The following is a 20,173-nucleotide window of genomic DNA, read 5'->3' as shown; positions in this document are numbered from 1 at the left end:
TCCTGGGAACAGCTTTTCTTGTTCTCAGAGCCTGGTCACACAAAAACACTCGGTGAAGGATGATTTCCCTACGGATTTCAAGCTATATAAACAAAACTGGTTGACAGCAGGTGGCAGCTTCTAAGTGTATTTTGAGTTAATATTTCAAAACCTTTTAACGTTATGAGAGTGAATGCATAAACTGATAAGAGAAAAGGCAGACTGAAGTATTTTCAGACACACCTTAAAGTCAACATCAAATTAAACCCTATTTACTTTACCTCAAGTTCTTAGATTGAACCATTCAGTGGCGCATGTTAATGCAAATACTTTTTTTTTGTCTTCATGATCATTCATTAAATCTCCTCTGAGAAAAGCTGATGTCACTTAAGCTGGTAATGTTAACCAAAAACCAAAGAAGTATTGCGAGCCATATCGAATTCAATGTAACTAGATGATAACCTGGGACATCCTGCTTGGAACCGTTCAGGTCCTATTAAAAATCGATCAGTGTAATTTGAGTCATCAACAGACAAAACCATAATACAACAATTAACAGTCATTGGTGCCTTGTTAATAGTTTATTTATGAGAAAATAAATCTAATTTGTAACTGTTGCATTAAACTGTTTTGTAACCAAGTCTTTTGTTTCAGATTATTTTTGCATTATCAATACACTATACATACAATAGTAAATTCTAGGAATTATTTAGAAAAATTACAAAATAACTGCTTAACTACATTTTATCACTGAAAGTACTGTTATTTTGAGTGTTTCTGAATTCAGTGGTCAGGGTGTACATTTCGGAGCACTCATAAAATTAATTAAAGTTCTATAAGAACGAGAACGGTTTTTGAAAGTTGAATTCTCATAACAGAGGATTCTCAAAGTTATTTCGATGCATGTTCTTTGACAATTGAATTCTCAAAGTTTTTGTGATGTGATCTGAACACCTTATGTAACTTTTCACTGTCCAATAAAGTCTCAATGTATAAAATCAAGCTGGCACTACATTTTTTTCTTGTTTTATGTAACACACCATATTGTGCAGGCCAACCTCGAAGCTTGCATCACCCTGGTTCCCTTGACAATAAAGTATGTTTTGTGACCAATAATCTTCACAAAAACAACTTTTGTGTGTTTTGAAGCCTAAATACAATCACCAGGTATAAAAAGCTAAAGTTAGGCCACAGACAAACTATAACATTTAGACATTACAGACGGAAAGACATATATATCTATATATACACACACAGATGGTTTTATGTCGTAGAAAACATGAAAACACCTAACCTCAACCAAAAAAAAAAAAAAAAAAAAACGGACTCCAGGATGATGGAAAAGTGCTAGAACGCCACCTTATTTCTGGGTTTTGGCCTCCAACATTATCCTTGCAGCACTCTATTCATTTTGACATTGGATGTGTATGCAGGCTGTGATATGAAAAGTCTAAAATGAAACAAACGACAAATGTTCAAGGGGGGTAGGAGACATTGCTTTTAATTTAAAAAATAAAGTTTTTAGCCTTAAATTAACAATGGATCTCTATTCCAATTCAAAGGAGTGTAATGCCTACTGCACAAAACAACTGAAGACAAAGATCTGTAATGCTATACAGCTAAAGGAAACTCCACAAAACAATTTTTTTTTAAATAATGTAGGTTATTTAAATGAGGCATCTCTTTGGCACTCTCTAAATGGAGCACTTCAAGATCTTGCCTTCCCTGCCTTAAGTACTATGAAACTTACAACTGAAGAGGGGGAAAAAAACATGGATAAGCGCACCAGTTTGACCATGACTGGTCATAAGTCACTCTTACCCGTGTTGGCATAGTAATGCAACTAAGAGTAGAAAAAGTAGAGAAAACCTGGCTTTAACACATATAAATACACCTTTTTACAAACAAAGTTAACCCAGAACTAATATGCAATAAGTAACTGGTGAAATTCCTTTCACTTCAACAAAAAAAATAATTTAAATAAAACAATGCAAAGCTGCTGTATCCACCTAAATGTGAGAGTATAAAGCTAGTTTTCTATAATGTCCCATGTTTACAGTAGATCACACATGAGAGCTGCTCGTACCAATAAAGACTAGATTCATCCATGAGATTCAGATATTACCAAGCACTTTAAGACCTATAAAAAAAAAGGTCAGTGGGACGGCGCATCCACGCTGACTAAAGATTTGTCTGACGGGCTAAAGGTCCGTTCATGTGCGGTCAGCCGGTGGGTCTGCAAGGAGGTGATTAAAAAAAATAGTTGAATCATTACCGCCACCTGATTGAAGACAGTAGGTGTCCGAGAGCTGTTCAACGCCCCCGCTGAGCCTGAGCTGGTTGTGTGCTGTCTGAATAAACAAACACTCTTACACAAGACATTCCTAGCATTTAATCTCTGGGACTCTGATCTGTGCCGGCTGAAAACCGTCCACAGTAAGATCGCTTCAATGAGATTTCATACCTTCAGCCTTAAGGTCTAAAACTTGATCTTGGTGTTTTTAAAAATGAAAAAAGGCTCTGTACTGTATTTGCAGTTGTCTGATCACGTGATGACGTTTTTCCACTTTAAACAGAGACATCTAGTCCAGCCTGTTTTTCTGGTGAATTGATCTGTTTGTTGAAGACACTGTGTGGAGCAAGTTACTCCATGATGGCTCTGTATATGACCGGTTCGATGTAGTCCTCTCTATAGCGGGAGTTGATCACACGCTGTCTTTTCGTGTCTTGCTTCACCTCCTTCTCCACAAACACTCCTTTGAAGCGCATATCCGACGCCACAGACTAGGAATAGAAATACATTTATTTAATATCTGTTAAGACACTTGTTGTTCAGTAGCACTGTGTCATGACATGTTAAGATTACTGTAGTGGTAAGACAGATCAAGAAAAGTACCTTTGTAATGAGTTACTTGATTGCGTACCGCACATTATAATTTAATGAAGCAGTGCCAGCAGGAAATCACTCACCAAGCGGGCTTTTACACGTTTGGGCAGATCTTCGTCCAAACTGTACACGTCTTCCCTCTTTACAGTAATTTGAGAGTCATCTTCAAATTCCACCTGGAAAATAATTCAGGGCCATTTTAATATTGACATAAAAAAATGGAATTAAGTGTATTTACATCTCTGCTCAGGCGAGCTGCGAATGAAGACATGATGAAATGGTATATAAACTGCTTTGCAATTTATTTTGTTAATGTGGTGCAGCTGACACAGAAGAGCATATGCTGTTTGCGTTCAGTCGATATTCTCCAAAAATCCATTTGAAAAGTCGTTTTTTTTTTTCTTTTGCGCACAAAGTATTCTCGTAGCTTCGTAAAATTACAGTCGAACCCCTGATGTCACATGGATTGTTTTACCGATATCCTTGCTACGTTTCTGGACCTTGATCATGTTAGGATCCTTGCTGTCTGTGGAGGGTCTGACAGCTCTCAGAATTTATAAAAAATATCTTAATTTTGTGTTCCGAAGATAAATGGAGGTCTTATCACACCAGGCGCGAATGAAGCATTAAGCGCGAGTGATGTACATGTTAAGTCAATGCAAAGACACGAATAGACATCCTGTGGCGCGAATTGAGCGTTTCGGGCATTTGACGCGCCCAACGTGTGATTCGCGTAAATTGAATAATCTGAACTTTGGCGGATATTTGCGCCGCGTTAATCAATCAGGGACTTGCTCTAGTAGTGCCGTGATTACGACGTAGCGAGCGGAGGGAGAAACCCGAAACAACAATGGATGACACAATCGTCGCTGTATGTGGACACCCGGAGCTGTTATATCCTATTGCAAATACACTCACAATAGTATAGTAAAAAAAAGTTATTTATATGTCAGCCATTTCGCAACGAGACTGGAGCCGTCTGGCAGAAGCCCCTCCCTGACGCTAATTCGCGTCTGTTGTGAAGTGAATTTCACGTGCGAATGAAGAGAGTAAACTAAAAACGTTCAAGCGTCCAACTACGTGCGAATAGCGTGATTTATTCCCGCAAGTCGTTGTCGTTTAAAATTTTTATACAACGGGGCCGAATCTTGAATCTGATTGGCTGACGAATCTGATTTGCGTTATTTCAAATGTCCTTACAGCCTAAAACAGCAAAAGAACCAAAACCCACAATGACACTGGTCAAACAAATAAATATAGTAAACATAAGGATACAAATGACAGATTATATTCATGTTTTTGTCACAAAATTACGTTTTATTATGTATGGAAAGCACAGACGCCATCTCTACCGCTCTCTCTCCCTCACAGACGGTTTGCACAGATGCGCTAATGTTGTTAGCGCTACTCTGACGATTTTATCAGTAACAGTTTAACAACTTAAGTACTTGACTTCTCACAAGTGAGGTAACAACAACAGTGCTGTTCGTGAAGAAAGTTAACTAAGTTTCACTATAACTAATGTTAGAGGCATTTCTGCCGAACATTTTTGAGAGGCGCACACTCTCCCTTCTCATAAATTAGTTATTTACTGTATTAACTGCATCTGCATTAGTCTACTATCAACGGCTCAAGCCTCCGCTTCGCGTCGTGGCCGCATCACCACCGCGGGTGTGCATTAATTCAACGGCCCGTCGTCAAGTATTCCTTATATAAATTATCTTGATCGTGATCTGTAACGTGAGATGGGCGCTGCCATTTTTGTTCACGCTGCAGTTCAGAGACTCCGGTCAGTCAGATTTACACCATGTGAATTCATCAATTTCTCCCTAAATACATGCAAGTAAGTGGCCGGTGAAATGGGTGAAGAATAGAGTGAACTTTATAGTTACTTACACTACAGGCAATCTCAAAAAATTTGAATATCATTAAAAACTTTTCAAAAAGTAAAACTTTCATATATATTTTACATTCATAACATGTAAAGTAAGTTATTTCAGAAGTTTTTGTTTTAATTTTGATGATTAGAGCTTACAGCTCATGAAAGTCAAAATCCAGTATCTCAATATATTAGAATATTTCCTAAGATCAATCAAAAAAAGGATTTGCAAAGCAGAAAAGTTCAAGTTCTTTAAAGTATGTTCATTTATGCACTCAATACTTTGTCGGGGCTCCTTTAGCACAAATTCCAGCATCAGTGAGGAATGGCATGGAAGCGATCAGCCTGTGGCTCTGCTGAGGCACTATTGAGCCTCAGCATACTGATTTTTAAAAACTTTATTTAAAATAAATAAATGCAGAAAATATAAATTTTCTAAATATAATTTATTCCTGTTATGCAAAGCCGAATGTTCAGCAGCCATTACTCTAGTCTTCAATGTCGCATGATCCTTCAGAACTCCTTATATGATGATTTTCTGCTCAAGAAATATGTCTTATTATCAGTGCTGGAAACTGTAATACTTTAAGGATTCCTTGATTGAAGTTAAAAAATTAAATTTTTTTAAAATAAAAATATTTTAATACATTATAAAAAATATTTACCGTCACTTTTGAATAATTTAATGTCTCCTTGCTCAATACAAGTATTAATTTCTTTCAAATAAAATCTTATTGACAAATATTTGAACAGTAGTGTATAAATAAATAACTAAAATAAATAAATATCATTTGACCACTAGTGTATATCATGTTGCTGTTTTATAAAAGCAACAATCCAATAGAGTCTGGGTTACAGCGATTTAACCATGGGTAAGGAGTGTACCCATGGTAAATGGGTCTACAGCTAAAATTTAAGCCTATTGTGTGACCTATCACAGCTTACCGCTTTAACAAAAGCAGCAACAATGAAGGCCAATGTCATGAACAAAAAAAAAAAAAAAAAAAAGACTAATGACTGTACTTTATTATTATGTGAATATGTATGGTAATGAATGTTATGATATTAAACGTATACGATACAGATTAGTTGTCTGTCTTCTATCCTAAATTATACTGATTCTCAGAATAAAACAGTCATCATACTGTGACGCATCTACTTTGCAGTGTCTGAATTTGAACTAACCCAAATAGTGTACACAAGTGTGTTTGCTGTTCTCTGACCTGGTACATTGGGATGATATGGTCAGAGACAAATTTGGCTCCATAGATCAGGCCATCTGTCCAGCGCACTTGAACTACGTCTCCCTTCGATGGTGGACCGAGCTGCCTACAGTCTCTATTCTGAAAAACACCAGCAGGGCTTCAGTACACTGCTTTTAATAATCAAACATTTTGAGCTGTGTAATTCCTTACATACCACTATATCCTCAGGGAACAAGTTGTCACTGAATGAGCCATCATCAAAGATAACCTCATAAAAGGTAGCCTTTGTCAGCTCAACCACCTCACAATGGTAGTATCGGCCATTTTTGTGCTTGCAGATTACTTTCTGTCCCTTCTCCAACTCCCGCATAGATGCCTTGTTGCGTTGCTGAAGATAACATCAGATATTAGACATCTCAGACAACACACATCTTTTGCATGGTTAACAATAATGCGCTAACATAACAGATTGCAGCAAGCAAAAGGCTTATAGTTATGACATACTGTAGTCACCAACCTGAAAAAAATAAAAAAATAAAATAAAATAATAATAATAATAATAAGTGTTGGTGGAAACAGTAATTACATACTGGCTCAAAGAACAGAATTACAACCCAATAAACCACTCAGACTAAATTACAGTAAAATACTTTTTTTTGGAAGTGGTTCTACTAGTCAAATTGTTTCATATGGTTTTGAAAATGTTTTTTTTAAACCTTTCAATAAAAGTCTAAAGCAAGTCATTGTACACACACACAAAAAAACATTTTGAGTTACACTTCACAATTAATAATTTATTCATATGTTTTTGAGGAGTAACAGAGTCATTTTACAACTTGAACTAACCTTGTCGTGTTATAAAAAGGTCAAACTATCTGATATTTTATGAGACTAAATGATTTTGACACACAAGCTGTGTCCCAATTCAGAAGCAGCATCCTTTGAAGGCCAAATGTGTCACAGTGGTGTGTGGAAGGCCATCCCATTTCGAAGCCTCCTTCAAATGCGGCCTTCATTTCTCTGGCCATGAAGGGTACAACAAATGGTCCTTCATGGCCCAAACTATCCCAAGACTCTTTGCACGCTGATGACAACAGACTCAATACTGGATTACACTTAAGTATTGGGTTTCAACTTACTTGAATATATATATACAAATGTTACAAAACAATCTTTAAAGCAGTTTAAATGTTGACTTCCATATTGTGATTCAATATATAGTTTAGACTTTTTATTATGTACATAATTAAACCAAGTTGTTTTGTTTTCAGACAGCTGGATATAACTTTTAAAAAGAAGTCCAGGACCAACGTTATATCCACTCATCAACAGCAGCTGTCACAGTCGCCATCCTCCTAAGGCTAAAACATCCCTTTAGACAATGCTTTGTTCAAACGTTTCAGCCTTTGTGTGGCCTTTGAAGTTCAGTTTTTTTTTAAGGGATGCAGTCCCTGAATTGGGCCACAGCTACAGTCTGAGGGTCTGCAGTAAAAGATAGCATGTCCTGCTTTATTTTTGGCAGGCCAAATTTGCACCAATATACTATAAAGACCTTTATTGTCAACAAGACAATGGGAAGCATTTTCTTTTCCTATTTAAAAGTTGATTTATTTTGCTGCCCAAACTGTGCAATTACACTGTTAGTAGCATTTAAGTATTTGCCTTTAGCACTGTTTCACCCCCATGTTAGAACTACCAGTGCAGAGCAGAGGCTAAATACCAGGAAATGAATGAGAACCCATCCTCTTATCATGCCCTTTTTGTGTCATTCAATGGATTTAACGCAAAAACAGCTAATCTGCTTCTATGTGCATTTTCATTGTTTAGTTGTCATATCTAGACTTCACTATAATCCTGCCCATGTCTGTGTTGTATCTATACCTCTATTTGGATGCCACCCTTATGTCTCCAGCAGGTAAAGTAGACCACAAACGGCCAATCATCTGGGTGCATTTGAACTCCAGCTGCCTGTGCACAGGTCGGGTGAAAGGCAGTGGAACAGCGGCCATGTGAGCACTGGACGCAGCAACCCGTGCTCCTCTTCACCCATTTACGGCAAAACTGGCATTTCTAAACAGAAACCTTTGTTAGTCATCATGTCTTTGACCTTAGAAATAGACTAGGGCTCAGGCAAGATGAACAATCAACAAATTCTAATGAATTCAGAAAGTCATTTGTTAGACTATCTTAATGATTCATTAAAGGTTTAATGAAGAGATTACAATACCAAAAAGTAGTGCTTAAAAGAAGTGCTATACAAACAGTGCTGGTGATTAATTAACTAGGAGTAGAGATGCTGCCAACCTACTGTTATCTACTTTTTCAGTAATATGAGAAAACCTCAGATATTCTCAGAATAGCAAAGCTTTTACAATAACAAGGTAAGTTTTCCAACTTTTTTTTACATTTAGCCTCATTTTATGTAGTATTGCATGCACATTGTTCAAAAGTTAAGATCATTTAATTTTTTCAGAAAGAAGTATATTATGCTCTCCAAGTATCATTTACTTATTTGCTGAAAAATACATTAAAACCAATAAAATATAGTATATAGCAAAGTATATAGTAAAGCTGAATTTTCAGCAGCCAATATTCCAGGTTTCAGTTTCACATGATCCTTCAGAAATCATTCTAATATGATCTTATATGGTCTTATTATTGTCAATGCTGAAAACGGTTGCACTGCTTAACTAGAATGTTCAACAGAACAGCATTTATTCTAAATATATTTTTTGTAACATTTATAATGTAAATATATAATATGTAAATATATAAATGTCTATCCTTGCTGAATAAAATAATTTCTTGAAAAAAAAGATCACTTTTGAATGATAGTGCAAGCAAACTGAGGCAATAAACACACACCTAAAATGAGTTATGTATTATGAAAGTTGATTAATTTTAGTGAAATTGTTTACTAAAAATAAGTCTCTGCGTGTCTCTTTATGTCTGTAATGTTTAGGGGAAATATTTGGATACGTATTGCTTTACCACTATGTTTTTACAAAATCATATTAACAAGAGAGTTTGTAATTTTATTAATGTATTCAATGTGAATTTGTGAGTTCGCAACTGATGTGGATACCCTAATTAAGAGCCTCATTGTTTTTGCCCTGGCCAAGATTATACATTTATATAAATTTACTTTCCTTCTCTGTCAATCAGCACTGCATTTAGATTGGTATTTCACATTTCTGTGCAAAACATTAACCTACCAGCTTAAATCTCTGAAGCGGGATGCTACTGAGATCGACAGGACTGCGCTCTGCGATGTTCACGAAGCGAGCCTCCAGCACTGCTACGGCACATAATACATGAACCCACCTGCAACAAAACCACATTTTCAACCTAAGCAGGTTTCATCAGAGCCCGAGGTAAACCCTTAACATGAAGAGCTGTCAGCAGCTGAGAGAGGAATGTATGTGTATAATTGAAAATAACTGGTGTTCACTGTAAGCAGCTCCACCAAAAGGCTCCTGGCTACCTACTTGTCATTGTTGGCCTTCTGCAGAGCTCCTCCTCTTAGAGAACATAAACAGCAGTCCTGTGAGAAAGACACAAACACTTAGTCACACCACTGGGAATAATAAACAGATGAGTGAAAGTAGGTGCAACTGGAAAAAACCTCGCCATGTATGGCAAGCCGTTTTTACTTTTATTCCTTCTCAGGATATGAATTCTTGATATCAACAATTCAGTTTTTACTAGTAAAAATGTTAATTCTTGATATCAGGAATTATATTTCTACTAGTAACAATGGCTATTTTTGATATCAGCAATTGCATTTCCACTAGTAATAATGCTAATTCTTGATATCAACAATTAAATTGTTGATATCTGTAATTGTATTTTCACTAGTTAAATGTCACCATAGGCTGCCATTCAAAATCAATTGTTGATATCAAGAATTAATTTCTTACTAGCTGAAATTCCAATTTCACATATCAGAAATACAATTCTTACTAGTAAAAATTTCTATTCTTGATATCAAGAACTAAATTGTTGATATCAGAAATTACCCTCCCAATTGTTGATATCAGAAATACATTTTCAGATATCAGAAATGAACAGTCACTAGTGACAATTAAATTGTTGATATCAAGAATATACATTTTTACTAGTAAGAATTGTATTTCTGATATGTGAAATTGGAATTTCAACTAGTAAGAAATTAATTCTTGATATCAACAATTGATTTTGAATGGCAGCCTATGGTGACATTTAACTAGTGAAAATACAATTACAGATATCAACAATTTAATTCTTGATATCAACAATTGGCATTTTAACTAGTGAAAATTTAATTGTTGATATCAAAAATTAACATTGTTACTAGTGGAAATGTTATTGCTGATATCAAAAATAGCCATTGTTACTAGTAGAAATGTAATTTCTGATATCAAGAATTAACATTTTAACTAGTAAAAATTTAATTATTGATATCAAGAATTCATATCCTGAGAAGGAATACAAGTCAAAACGGCTTGCCATACGCCATGCATGCCAGCCAGACATAATGGCGCCCCCTAGCAGCTAGAAAAATGCATAGCAGTGGTTTTGGGAATTTTAAAAAAACAACTGTAAACTTGCCCAAATAATCCAACTGACCTGAGTTATGGCATTCGCTTCACAGCGGGAACATCTCCACTCATCCAGATTAGTATCCTGAGACACACCGTAACAACCTGCAGACAAAACATTCCAAATTCATCAAATTACCTTGTGACATTTTCAAAACAATATGGATAGCAAACAAATTACATGAATTAACATTTATTTTGGAACATAAAAACCAGGTTATCATATACCAATCAATAAGGGAAGTGAATATTTTTATATGATGTAACTGGTTACCATGGCAATCTCCATACACTTTAAATGTTGTTTAATGTTTAAATATGACATTAAAATTAAAGCCTAAAAATTATCACATAAAAATTGTGAACGACCAAGGAACATGTATTGAGAAAGTAAAGAGATTCAGATTTTATGCTAACTTTAAACAGTCCTGTTATGTGACTTTCAAAAAAGCACAAATATTCCATGTAGTCTTATTTTATGAGGTTATATACTTTATCAGTAAGACATTTTTATGTTTTTGAAAGTAGTATCTTATGCACACCAAGGCTCCATTTATTTGATCAAACATCCAGTAAAAACAGCTATTACAATTGAAATTAATTTGTTGTCTATTTTAAATGTAATGTATTCCTGTGATGGCCAGTCTTCAGTGTCAAATGGTCCTTCAGAAATCACTGAAATATGCTGATTTAGAGATCAAGATACATTTCTTGTTAATATTAATGTTGAAAACAGTTCTGCTGCTTAATACTTTTGAGGAAACCATTATATTTTTCAGGACTTTGATGAATTTCAAAAGAAATAGAAATCTGTAATATTGTAAATATCTTTACTGTAATTTTTGATAAATTAAATGCGTCCTTGCTGAATAAAAGTATTAATCCCGAACTCTTAAAGGGTAGACAAACTACATGGAACAAAATGAAACAAACAAGAATATGTATTGCGAAAGTAAAATCTGTACAAAATGTAGAGATATTCAATGTAGTCTCTATAGTTTAATAAACTGCATGTATAATTATAAAAAAGAAAAAAGCTTTTAGTGCAGATATTTCAGTGATAGAGTGACAAACTGCTTACTTGTATGTACGCGCACACTACACACAGAGCAGCTGACGAGTTGGCTAGTTCCGTCTTCCTGCACATTCGGTGTGGACAAGTGTCCTTCAGAGCTGCTGGTGAAACACATCTCTGGAATCAGCGGCTTGGTCCTCCGTTTGTCTCCTCCTTCAGCTCCAGAATTGCTCTGGCTCAGGCTGATTATGTCACTCTATATGAAAGAAACGGCAGAGTGCACAGCACAGTCTTACAGTGATTCCACAAATCATTTTTCAATTATCAGCTCACAAATAAAGGGATAATTACTTCTGACTGTATCAAATCTACCACCAGATTTTATTTTCACAACTAATCAGACTTCAGCGTGCAATTTCTGAGCCACTGGCAGTATCAAACAGCCAAAGAGACCAAGTTGCTTGTGTTTGCCAACTCAAAAGAACTCTGAGCTTTAAGAGATTTTTGTGATGGTAATAGCATGTTACCTCTGTGTACATGTGAAAGAGAGTACACACTGCACAGTACGGAGGTTGCTGGCCCATGCGGAAGTTAAAATCCTTCTCAACTATAAAGTTGCGTGGCTTGCTTTGCCACATGGGAGCCAAGAGTCTGGCCCAGGGATCGGTCTCCTCTGGCTCAGCTGCTGGCTCTTGAATCTCTGTGGAGTGAAGGAGCTAATTAGAATGAGCACAAACAGTGATGTGACAATCAATGAACAATGTGAAGCAGATGCTAACCGTCATCACTGAAGCTCTCTCTGAGCAGGGGATGCAAGCGTGGCAATTTACTGAGTGGCTGCAGTTTCCTCTTCATGCTCTTATTCTCTTTCTCTCCCTCGATTTCAAGCTGAGAAAAAGCAAGAGAGGAGTTAAATTTCATTTGGATTTGGATGTTGTCGAGGTGATTTAAAAAAAAATATATATTTTTTAAACGCAGTTTCTATGCTTTTAAAAAAATATATATGTTTTTGAAGTCTCTTATGCTCACCCAGGCAGCATTTTTTTTAAAATAAAAAAAACAGTAAATTTTGAAATATTGCAAAATAACTGTTTTGAATACACTTAGAAATGTGCTTTATTCCTGTTATGGCAAAGCCGATTTTTCAGCAGCCATTACTCTAAATCTTCAGTGTCACAAGATCGCAATAAATCATTATAATATGAGTCACATGAACCTTCAGAAATCATTCTAAATATTAAAAACATTTATGCTGCTTAATATTTTTGAGGAAACCATAATATGTTATAGGAATCTTTGATAAACTTACCTCCGGTTTCACAGACAAGGCTTATGCCTAGTCCCAGACTAAAATGTAAATCTGAGCTGTTTCAACTGAAAGAAACTTGCACTGACTGATCTTAAAATATATCAGTGCCTTTGTTTTGTCTCAAGATGGGCACCAGTAATGTTTTTTGTCTAAGGCATGTTTATGAATAAAAGACTTAAATGTTCTAATTGAACAAAGGCCTAATCCTGGCTTAGTCTAAACCCTGTCTGTGAAACCGGGCCTATAAGTGTTTACTGTCACTTTTAATCATATGAATACATCCTTGCTGAATAAAAGTACTCAATTTCTAACAAAAAAAAAAAGCCTCACTGACATCAAACTTTTAAACAAACTTTTAAAACAATAGTGCAACTTACTAGTAATGGATGATTTTAGTAGTAGTCAATGCTGGATAATGTGCAGCTCATTTTCTCTATTTTTTACATTCAAGTTACCTTTGAAGTAATTTAATTCAAAAGTAATCATTAAAATATAATTAATTTAATGGCACTGTTAAATGCCTTTAGCAAATATGAATTTTTCATACTGTACATTATAATGTTGTGATAGATAAATTCACTTAAATTATTTAAAATGGTTGATTTTCATGTTCAGCATTTTATTTTTAATCAATTCAACAAATATTATATAGTTCCAATGTATATTATCAGATATTACATGAAAATAATAACTGGCTCATTTAATTATTTTATAATCAAACTGCTGTTTTAATTGCATAATATTTAGTCATTTAATGGTTTTATATGCTACAGTACTATGAAATTATTTGAATTGCCCCTATCAAATATCAACACACTAAGTCAATATATGTACCAACCTTTGTGTTTGGTTGTGGCGTATTTGGCCTTACATCTGGTTTGATGTCTGGCTCACTGAGATCTTCTCTGGGTTTCTCTGTGCTGGGTTGCTGAGGTTTATGGAGCACTGCTCTGGCTGCATAGCTGTGGACCTGTAGGGCATCTGAAGGGCTCAGGGTCCGATGAAAGAGAAGGCTTGCCACCCCTGGTTTGGTGGAAATCCGTGGCACAGCTGACAGGCAGTGAGGGACAGATGCAATAGAGAGGTGACGCTTTGGGAAGGACTGTGTACAGGCTGAAGACGGGTTTGTGGCACTTAAACCTGCACCCCTAACATGCTCACTGGATGCAGTGCTTCTGGAACCAGGAAGCATCTTTAAACTGGTTGAAGTCGTCAGAGGCAGCAGGTCATCTTCATCTTTCAATTCTGAAATAGATTTGGTTTTCAGCAAACTTCATATATATATATATATATATATATATATATATATATATATATATATATATATATATATATATATCTTGAAGTTGCCTTAGTTTGTCAATTCTGAAAATTAGCAACTTATGGTGACTGTCACTGAATCCTTTCTCTTTTTATTTAGGCCATTACAACATGACACACCTGGATACTCTCTGCATTGTTCTGTGTATGTAGTCAAGCGGCTCTTCTTGCCATATTCAGCCTCCTCATCGTTTGTTTCACTCTTTGGAAGAACTTCCTCTGGTAAATCCAGACACACTCTGTGTCTTTTGGTTCCTATTCTTTTTTTAGCCAAACTAATTTAATTGGAAAAAGCAACATTTAAAACTGATTTAACATGATTTCCTTTCACATATCAGTATGTGCAAATGAGAGTTTAGTGAGTGTTTATCACCTCTTTTTTTGTCCTTCGCTACTTTGGTTCTCGAAGCAGAGTTCCTGAGCACCACTTTTCCCAGCCTCTCCACCTAAAAACTCAGCTGCTTCGGGCGTAGGCTTGGAGTGGTCAATGGGAGCATTGTCCTTCCCCGCCAACCACAGCTCGTACCGTTCAGGCTGAAATTTCCTTACAAACACATCCATGGAGATCTTCACCATGTCTTTTCTACAAGAACACTGAGGGAAAAAAATACCAAGATTGATGCACTGTGTAGTGTACAGGCATTTCAGTACATGATAAATGCACTGACAAAGATGATACAGATTACAAAAGTTTATACAGTATATACACTAGTATACATACTACTATTCAAAACTTTTTTCAAGAAATACTTCAATTCAGAAAGGACATTATTTTGATCAAAGTTGACCATAAATTCATAAATGTTTCAAAACCTTTCAAATAAATGCAGTTTTTTTTAACTTGCCACAAAAACAGTAATATTGTGAAAAATTACAGTTTAGAAAAAATGTCTTCTATTTTAAAACTTTTTGCAAACTTTATTTACTCTTGTGATTTACCTGACCCTATACTTTTAGATGGTTATTTATTTTTACCAGTATGGCTTGCTTTCCATAGTCAATCCATCGTCTTGTGGCAAAGTTGGTAGATTCGGCACAGTTGAAACCGTGGTTAAACCCTGCATGATAGCCGTATGGAAATGTTAGCATGAACTCTCCAGCCTCCTGAGTGATCTGCAAAGCATGAACAGACAACGATATCACAAAACCTTCTCAAATTGAGTTACAAACAAATGTACATTGAGGAAACAGGAAGCCTAAGTCCAGCTTTATACTGGATGCATAAGCAGAGTGGAAGCAGCGCAGGCCTGTTGTGCTTTCACAACGGCAGCGGTTATGTGCGCAGATGAGCCTCGACTCATGTACTGCAAATACAGATAAGTATTGTCCGCTGTGCCACCTTTTTTTAGGTGTTCTCCTCTGACAACTATGTCACATGCGCTTTGATGCAACTGTGTTCCCCTCCCACTGTGCACATTATATGCTGTGTTTTCACTTTGTCTGATTAAACTCTGCTTACAGGTCTAGTGTGAAACAGGCCTAAAACGGTTTCCTAACGATAAAAATCAAATCAGTGGTAGGTCTGTGCAATTAAATCGCATGTGATCGTCATTTGCATCTTGTCAGTAAAGCCGGTTCTGTGATTAGTATTAAATATCCTTCACGTGCTTTCAGATGGATCAGCATTTAATACACTGAGCCATAGTTCACTGACAAACTACGTGAAGGAGATTTACTACTAATCACAGAACCGGCTTTACTGAAAAGATGCAAATGAAAATCGCATGCGATTATTTGCGCAGACCTAACCAGTAGGAAAAAATGCACACTAAAACAACATACCTTTCCAAAAGGAATGCCATACTTCTTTAGAATTGAGGGTGAAATAAGAGTCATCTTGTGCCTAAGAAATGCTTCACAGTTTTGTGAACTTCCAGGGAAAAAGCCTTAGGAAGACAATAGGAAGCAATATATATGAGCAAATCGAGCAAAATATTTTCTGGAACAGAATTGAGGACTCAAAAGGCTGTTTACCTTTGGCTAACCGCTCTAGTCTTTTTCCATGTTCGGGAGGCACGCAGTACCTGTGAGATCATTCCAATCATATTTACTTGGCATAAGGACAGACAATTACATCAACCATTTTTATGCCCCGGGATCACATTTCATCTACAAATTATTTTTGTCTAACAAAATCAAATTAACCTGCTTTCTAGTGAAAGTTTCACAAGCAAACTTACCAAGACTTTGGTTCCCCAAAATGTAAGTAATTAATGCTATAGAGATCCATGTCCTCAGTGTGCCAAGCAAAAGTGGTTTTCCACATTCCAAAGTAGAGGTAGGGTGTGTTGACTCCCTCTATAGTGATCCCACTGTCATGCTCTACAGTGTCAAGGATGGTATTCAAGTGCCCTACGTTCCATTCTTTGACATCCTGTGAAAGACATGAAAAAGAAAACAATGACTTAATTCACATCAGAGAGTACTCAAACCAAAAGTGAAACATATAGAACTCATTGATATTGCTTACAAGTGTTTACTCACTGGGTCATAAAGGGTCCCATTCACATCAGCTCCATAGATAGGAGGGTTAAAGGTTAAATTTTTCCAGTATTTCCTTTCAAGCTCTTCAAAATCATCATACCGAGGGCTGCAAAACCTTACAGGGGGGAGGGCAGATGAGGTTTAAATCAATTTCCACTTGAAATGAGTAACAAAGTTAACAAGACTTACTTGTCACTGTTAGCTGTTTTACGGAACTCTTTCACAGTCATGGCTTTTTTCTGGATGTTGTACTGGGTGAACAGCCCTGACTGCCCAGTCACAACCTGCTGAATCGGTGCAGGTATTAGCAGGTCATCAATGTCATCGTATGAACGTCGAGGCTTCCAGTTTTTGGGCGGGACAATCTGCAGTTAAGCAAAATCAACATCATTTTATGCATTTATTTTCTTTTTTTTAACAGAAGAAGCTTAGGCTACAGGGTAAAGAGAAGCATTTTCCTCTAACCTTGGCCAGGCCTGCCTTGTGTGCACCTTGGGACTCCATGTACGCAATGTAGCGGTTGAAGTTCTTGAACTCTTCAATTGTGGGGTAAAAGGTCATTATACCCCTAGAAACCGGCATGTCGGACGCCATTTTGGCTGGCCAAGTCCTCAGCACCTGTATGAAAAATTGATTGGACTGTAATCTCTCAATGTGCATCTAATAAAAAACAGACTATATTAGCAAATAATGAAATTTCATGAATATAAAAAAAACATGTTTCGAATGTTATTTGACACAAAAAAAAAAAAGTTTCATGCACTATTTAACATGGGTTTTCAAACTTTTAGATGCCACAGGGGATATCCTAGTGCAGGGCCGTTCAAACTCAGTCCTGGAGGCCCGGTGTCCTGCAGAGTTTAGCTCCAACCCTAATTAAAGTCTGCAGGACACCGGCCCTCCAGGACCAAGTTTGGACAGCCCTAGTGCAAGAAACACCATCCTAAAATTTAAAAAGCATAAAAAAACTAATTTATACTGTGACGAGTAAATATGAAATATGCCTAAAATATTTAGTATTTAGAATAATTGTTTTTTCATTATTTATTCAAATTTGTACACTATTTTTCTCATAACTTTTCCAAGGACCCACTAAAAACAGAGGGCCCAAGGTCTCAGTTTGAAAGCCCTTGCTATATAATATGTGGGATGACATAAGAACAACATTATATGAACACCCAGACAAGTCACTGCGACACAATTTAAACCACATCACATTATTTACATGCTGGGTTGCTTGGTTTCATGAACTTCCCCTGATTTTGGTAAACCACATTTGTTTTAGACTAATTTCAAAGTGTGAAAAACATCAAACCACGTGTGACAAACAACAGCCGTATAGCATTACTGTGAACAGACTGGCAAATAAGCCTTATATGGCTATGATAGTGAGACAAAACCTCATATTCGTCCAGTGGAGCCTGTAAAGCGTGTACACAATACACCCCACGCCCCGCCTCGTATTCAGAAGCTTTGCTGCTGATTGGCTAACACCTGCGTCTCTTTAAAAGTCGTGTGGCTAGGCTAACGAGTTAGGCCAAACGTAAACATTATCATGTACAAAAACATCAGATAAGTTAAAAGATTCAAACAATACAAAGTGCACGATATGGTATACAAAATGGAATAAGTACAAATGATAAATATAATATAAAACGTGCGCAAGTGAGGAAACTAGCTGTTGGTTGCAGTAGTGAAAGTGCAACCGTTAGCTCTTCGAAGCTAGCAACTTTACCACTGTTATCAATGATTTTAAACCGTAAATGATAGAAATTGCGTAAATGTAGAAAATAACAAGGAGGTAATATATAAATACTTACTGACTCTGTCGAACAAAACCCTAATAACTGCCCTAAACCTTAGTAGAGATGTTTAGCTAACAGCAGATGCTTCTCCTGACAAACCTCCATCAGCACTCGCGCACCACGCATGCGCGCACTGGATTTGTTTATTATTATTGGTCCACCCATGCCAGAGTCACCATAACCAATCAAATCACTGTCACGTTTACGGTAGCCTGCCTGTTTTCTGCCATACACTGTCATGCAAACTTTCATTTGGTTTCAGTTTTAGTTTAAATGTTACTAATATAACGGCGTTTAATGGCAATACCATGACCAATTCATTATAATCCCCGAAAAACTGAAACAAAGCGGAAATTTAAAAACTTTAACGAGAATATTCATTTTGTGGCTGCATAGAGACTTAACCCGTTTAATCCCATTTTTTCCCAGACATGAAAATATCCAAATGTGTCATTAGTAACCCTTTGAAATAATCAATAGTTATTTTTTTATATTTTTGGAAAAGTGTGTGAAAAACTGTGTTTTATGGTCAGTCACAATTGTGACCGGTGGGATAATGTGTGTACTGAATTAACATATTCCTATGTTAATAATTCCTAATGCAGTAATACAATTGTTTTTATATATCTTAGCCCAGCTATTTTAAACTGTTTGATCACATTCTAGGGTTACTATTATCCTTAAAATCCTTATGGAACACAGATAAAAAAAAAAAAAAAAAAATTAAATCAACGCATTTCAAAAGTGTTACTTTTTTGTCAAACATAACATCAAATGTTTATATTAGTGCAACCAGTATTACAACATCAATATTTTAAAATTTTTGTAACATTTTAAGTTTTAATTTAGTGAAATTTTTTGTCATTGTGATATTTTACTGTAATTTTTACTAGCAACTGCAATTGGATTTATACTGTATTCCTTTGTTCACTGTTATCCCACTATTGTGACCGTCAACATGTTTACTCATTCTATGACCACAATAAACAAAACTGAATATATATGAATTCATATATTAATACTAGACACCTTAAAGATGATCTGTACCAAAAATCTTTGTCATATCTTTATGTTGATTTTACTAGCCTTTTGTTTTGGAGCTTTGATGCAGTTGCAAACAGGAAGTAAACCGCTCTGGTCATGTGACAATTTTCACTAGTTATGTGAAACTGCACATATTTAATTGAGACCCTTTTTCCATATTTGCAGGAAGTGCACTAAAACATCAGTCAGTAAGGTTTTTAGAGCTTTATAAATGAAAACCTTTTTACGGTCACTGTTGTGACCGGTGGGATTAAATGGGTTAACATGGGGAATTATAAATAAATTATGAATAAGTGACGTCTAATTAAGCAAATTTGTATGTAATGTAGGCCTACGTATGCATGCATGGCCGTATGTATAAATTTACTTTATTTACTTTACTTGACCTATGTGTGGTGTCCCTATGCACTGCATACCCCGTTTTTGCGCCACTGTATTATGAATGAATGAATGAATGAATGATGCATTTATATAGCGCATTTATTGTGTATTGCCGTACACCCAAAGCGCTTTACAATCATGTGGGGGGTCTCTCCTCAACCACCACCAGTGTGCAGCATCCACTTGGATGATGCGACGGCAGCCACAGTACAACGGCGCCAGTGCGCTCACCACACACCAGATACAGGTGGAGAGGAGAGAGTGATAGAGCCAATCACGTGGATG

At 36.2% G+C, this 20,173-nt stretch overlaps 1 protein-coding gene across 1 annotated transcript; it reads right to left on the bottom strand.

The window, feature by feature from the left end:
* Positions 1-546: 546 nt before the first annotated feature.
* LOC306881053 (lysine-specific demethylase 4A-like) lies at positions 547-18,598 on the bottom strand. The gene is made up of 22 exons (XM_079434942.1): positions 18,479-18,598; positions 17,124-17,276; positions 16,848-17,023; positions 16,659-16,773; positions 16,355-16,548; positions 16,149-16,198; positions 15,957-16,060; positions 15,150-15,287; positions 14,548-14,768; positions 14,295-14,449; positions 13,693-14,099; positions 12,325-12,433; positions 12,073-12,245; positions 11,612-11,801; positions 10,559-10,635; positions 9,439-9,494; positions 9,166-9,274; positions 7,832-8,020; positions 6,165-6,338; positions 5,969-6,088; positions 2,950-3,042; positions 547-2,763 (listed from the first exon to the last, which is right to left on the bottom strand). The coding sequence occupies exons 2-22, from the start codon at positions 17,250-17,252 to the stop codon at positions 2,623-2,625; spliced, it is 3,120 nt and encodes a 1,039-aa protein (XP_079291068.1). The 5' UTR covers positions 17,253-17,276; positions 18,479-18,598; the 3' UTR covers positions 547-2,622.
* Positions 18,599-20,173: the final 1,575 nt, after the last annotated feature.

Source organism: Barbus barbus (genome assembly GCF_936440315.1).
Source record: "Barbus barbus genome assembly, chromosome: 15".
Classification (NCBI taxonomy): domain Eukaryota; kingdom Metazoa; phylum Chordata; class Actinopteri; order Cypriniformes; family Cyprinidae; genus Barbus; species Barbus barbus.
This window is presented reverse-complemented; position numbering and strand designations above follow the sequence as displayed.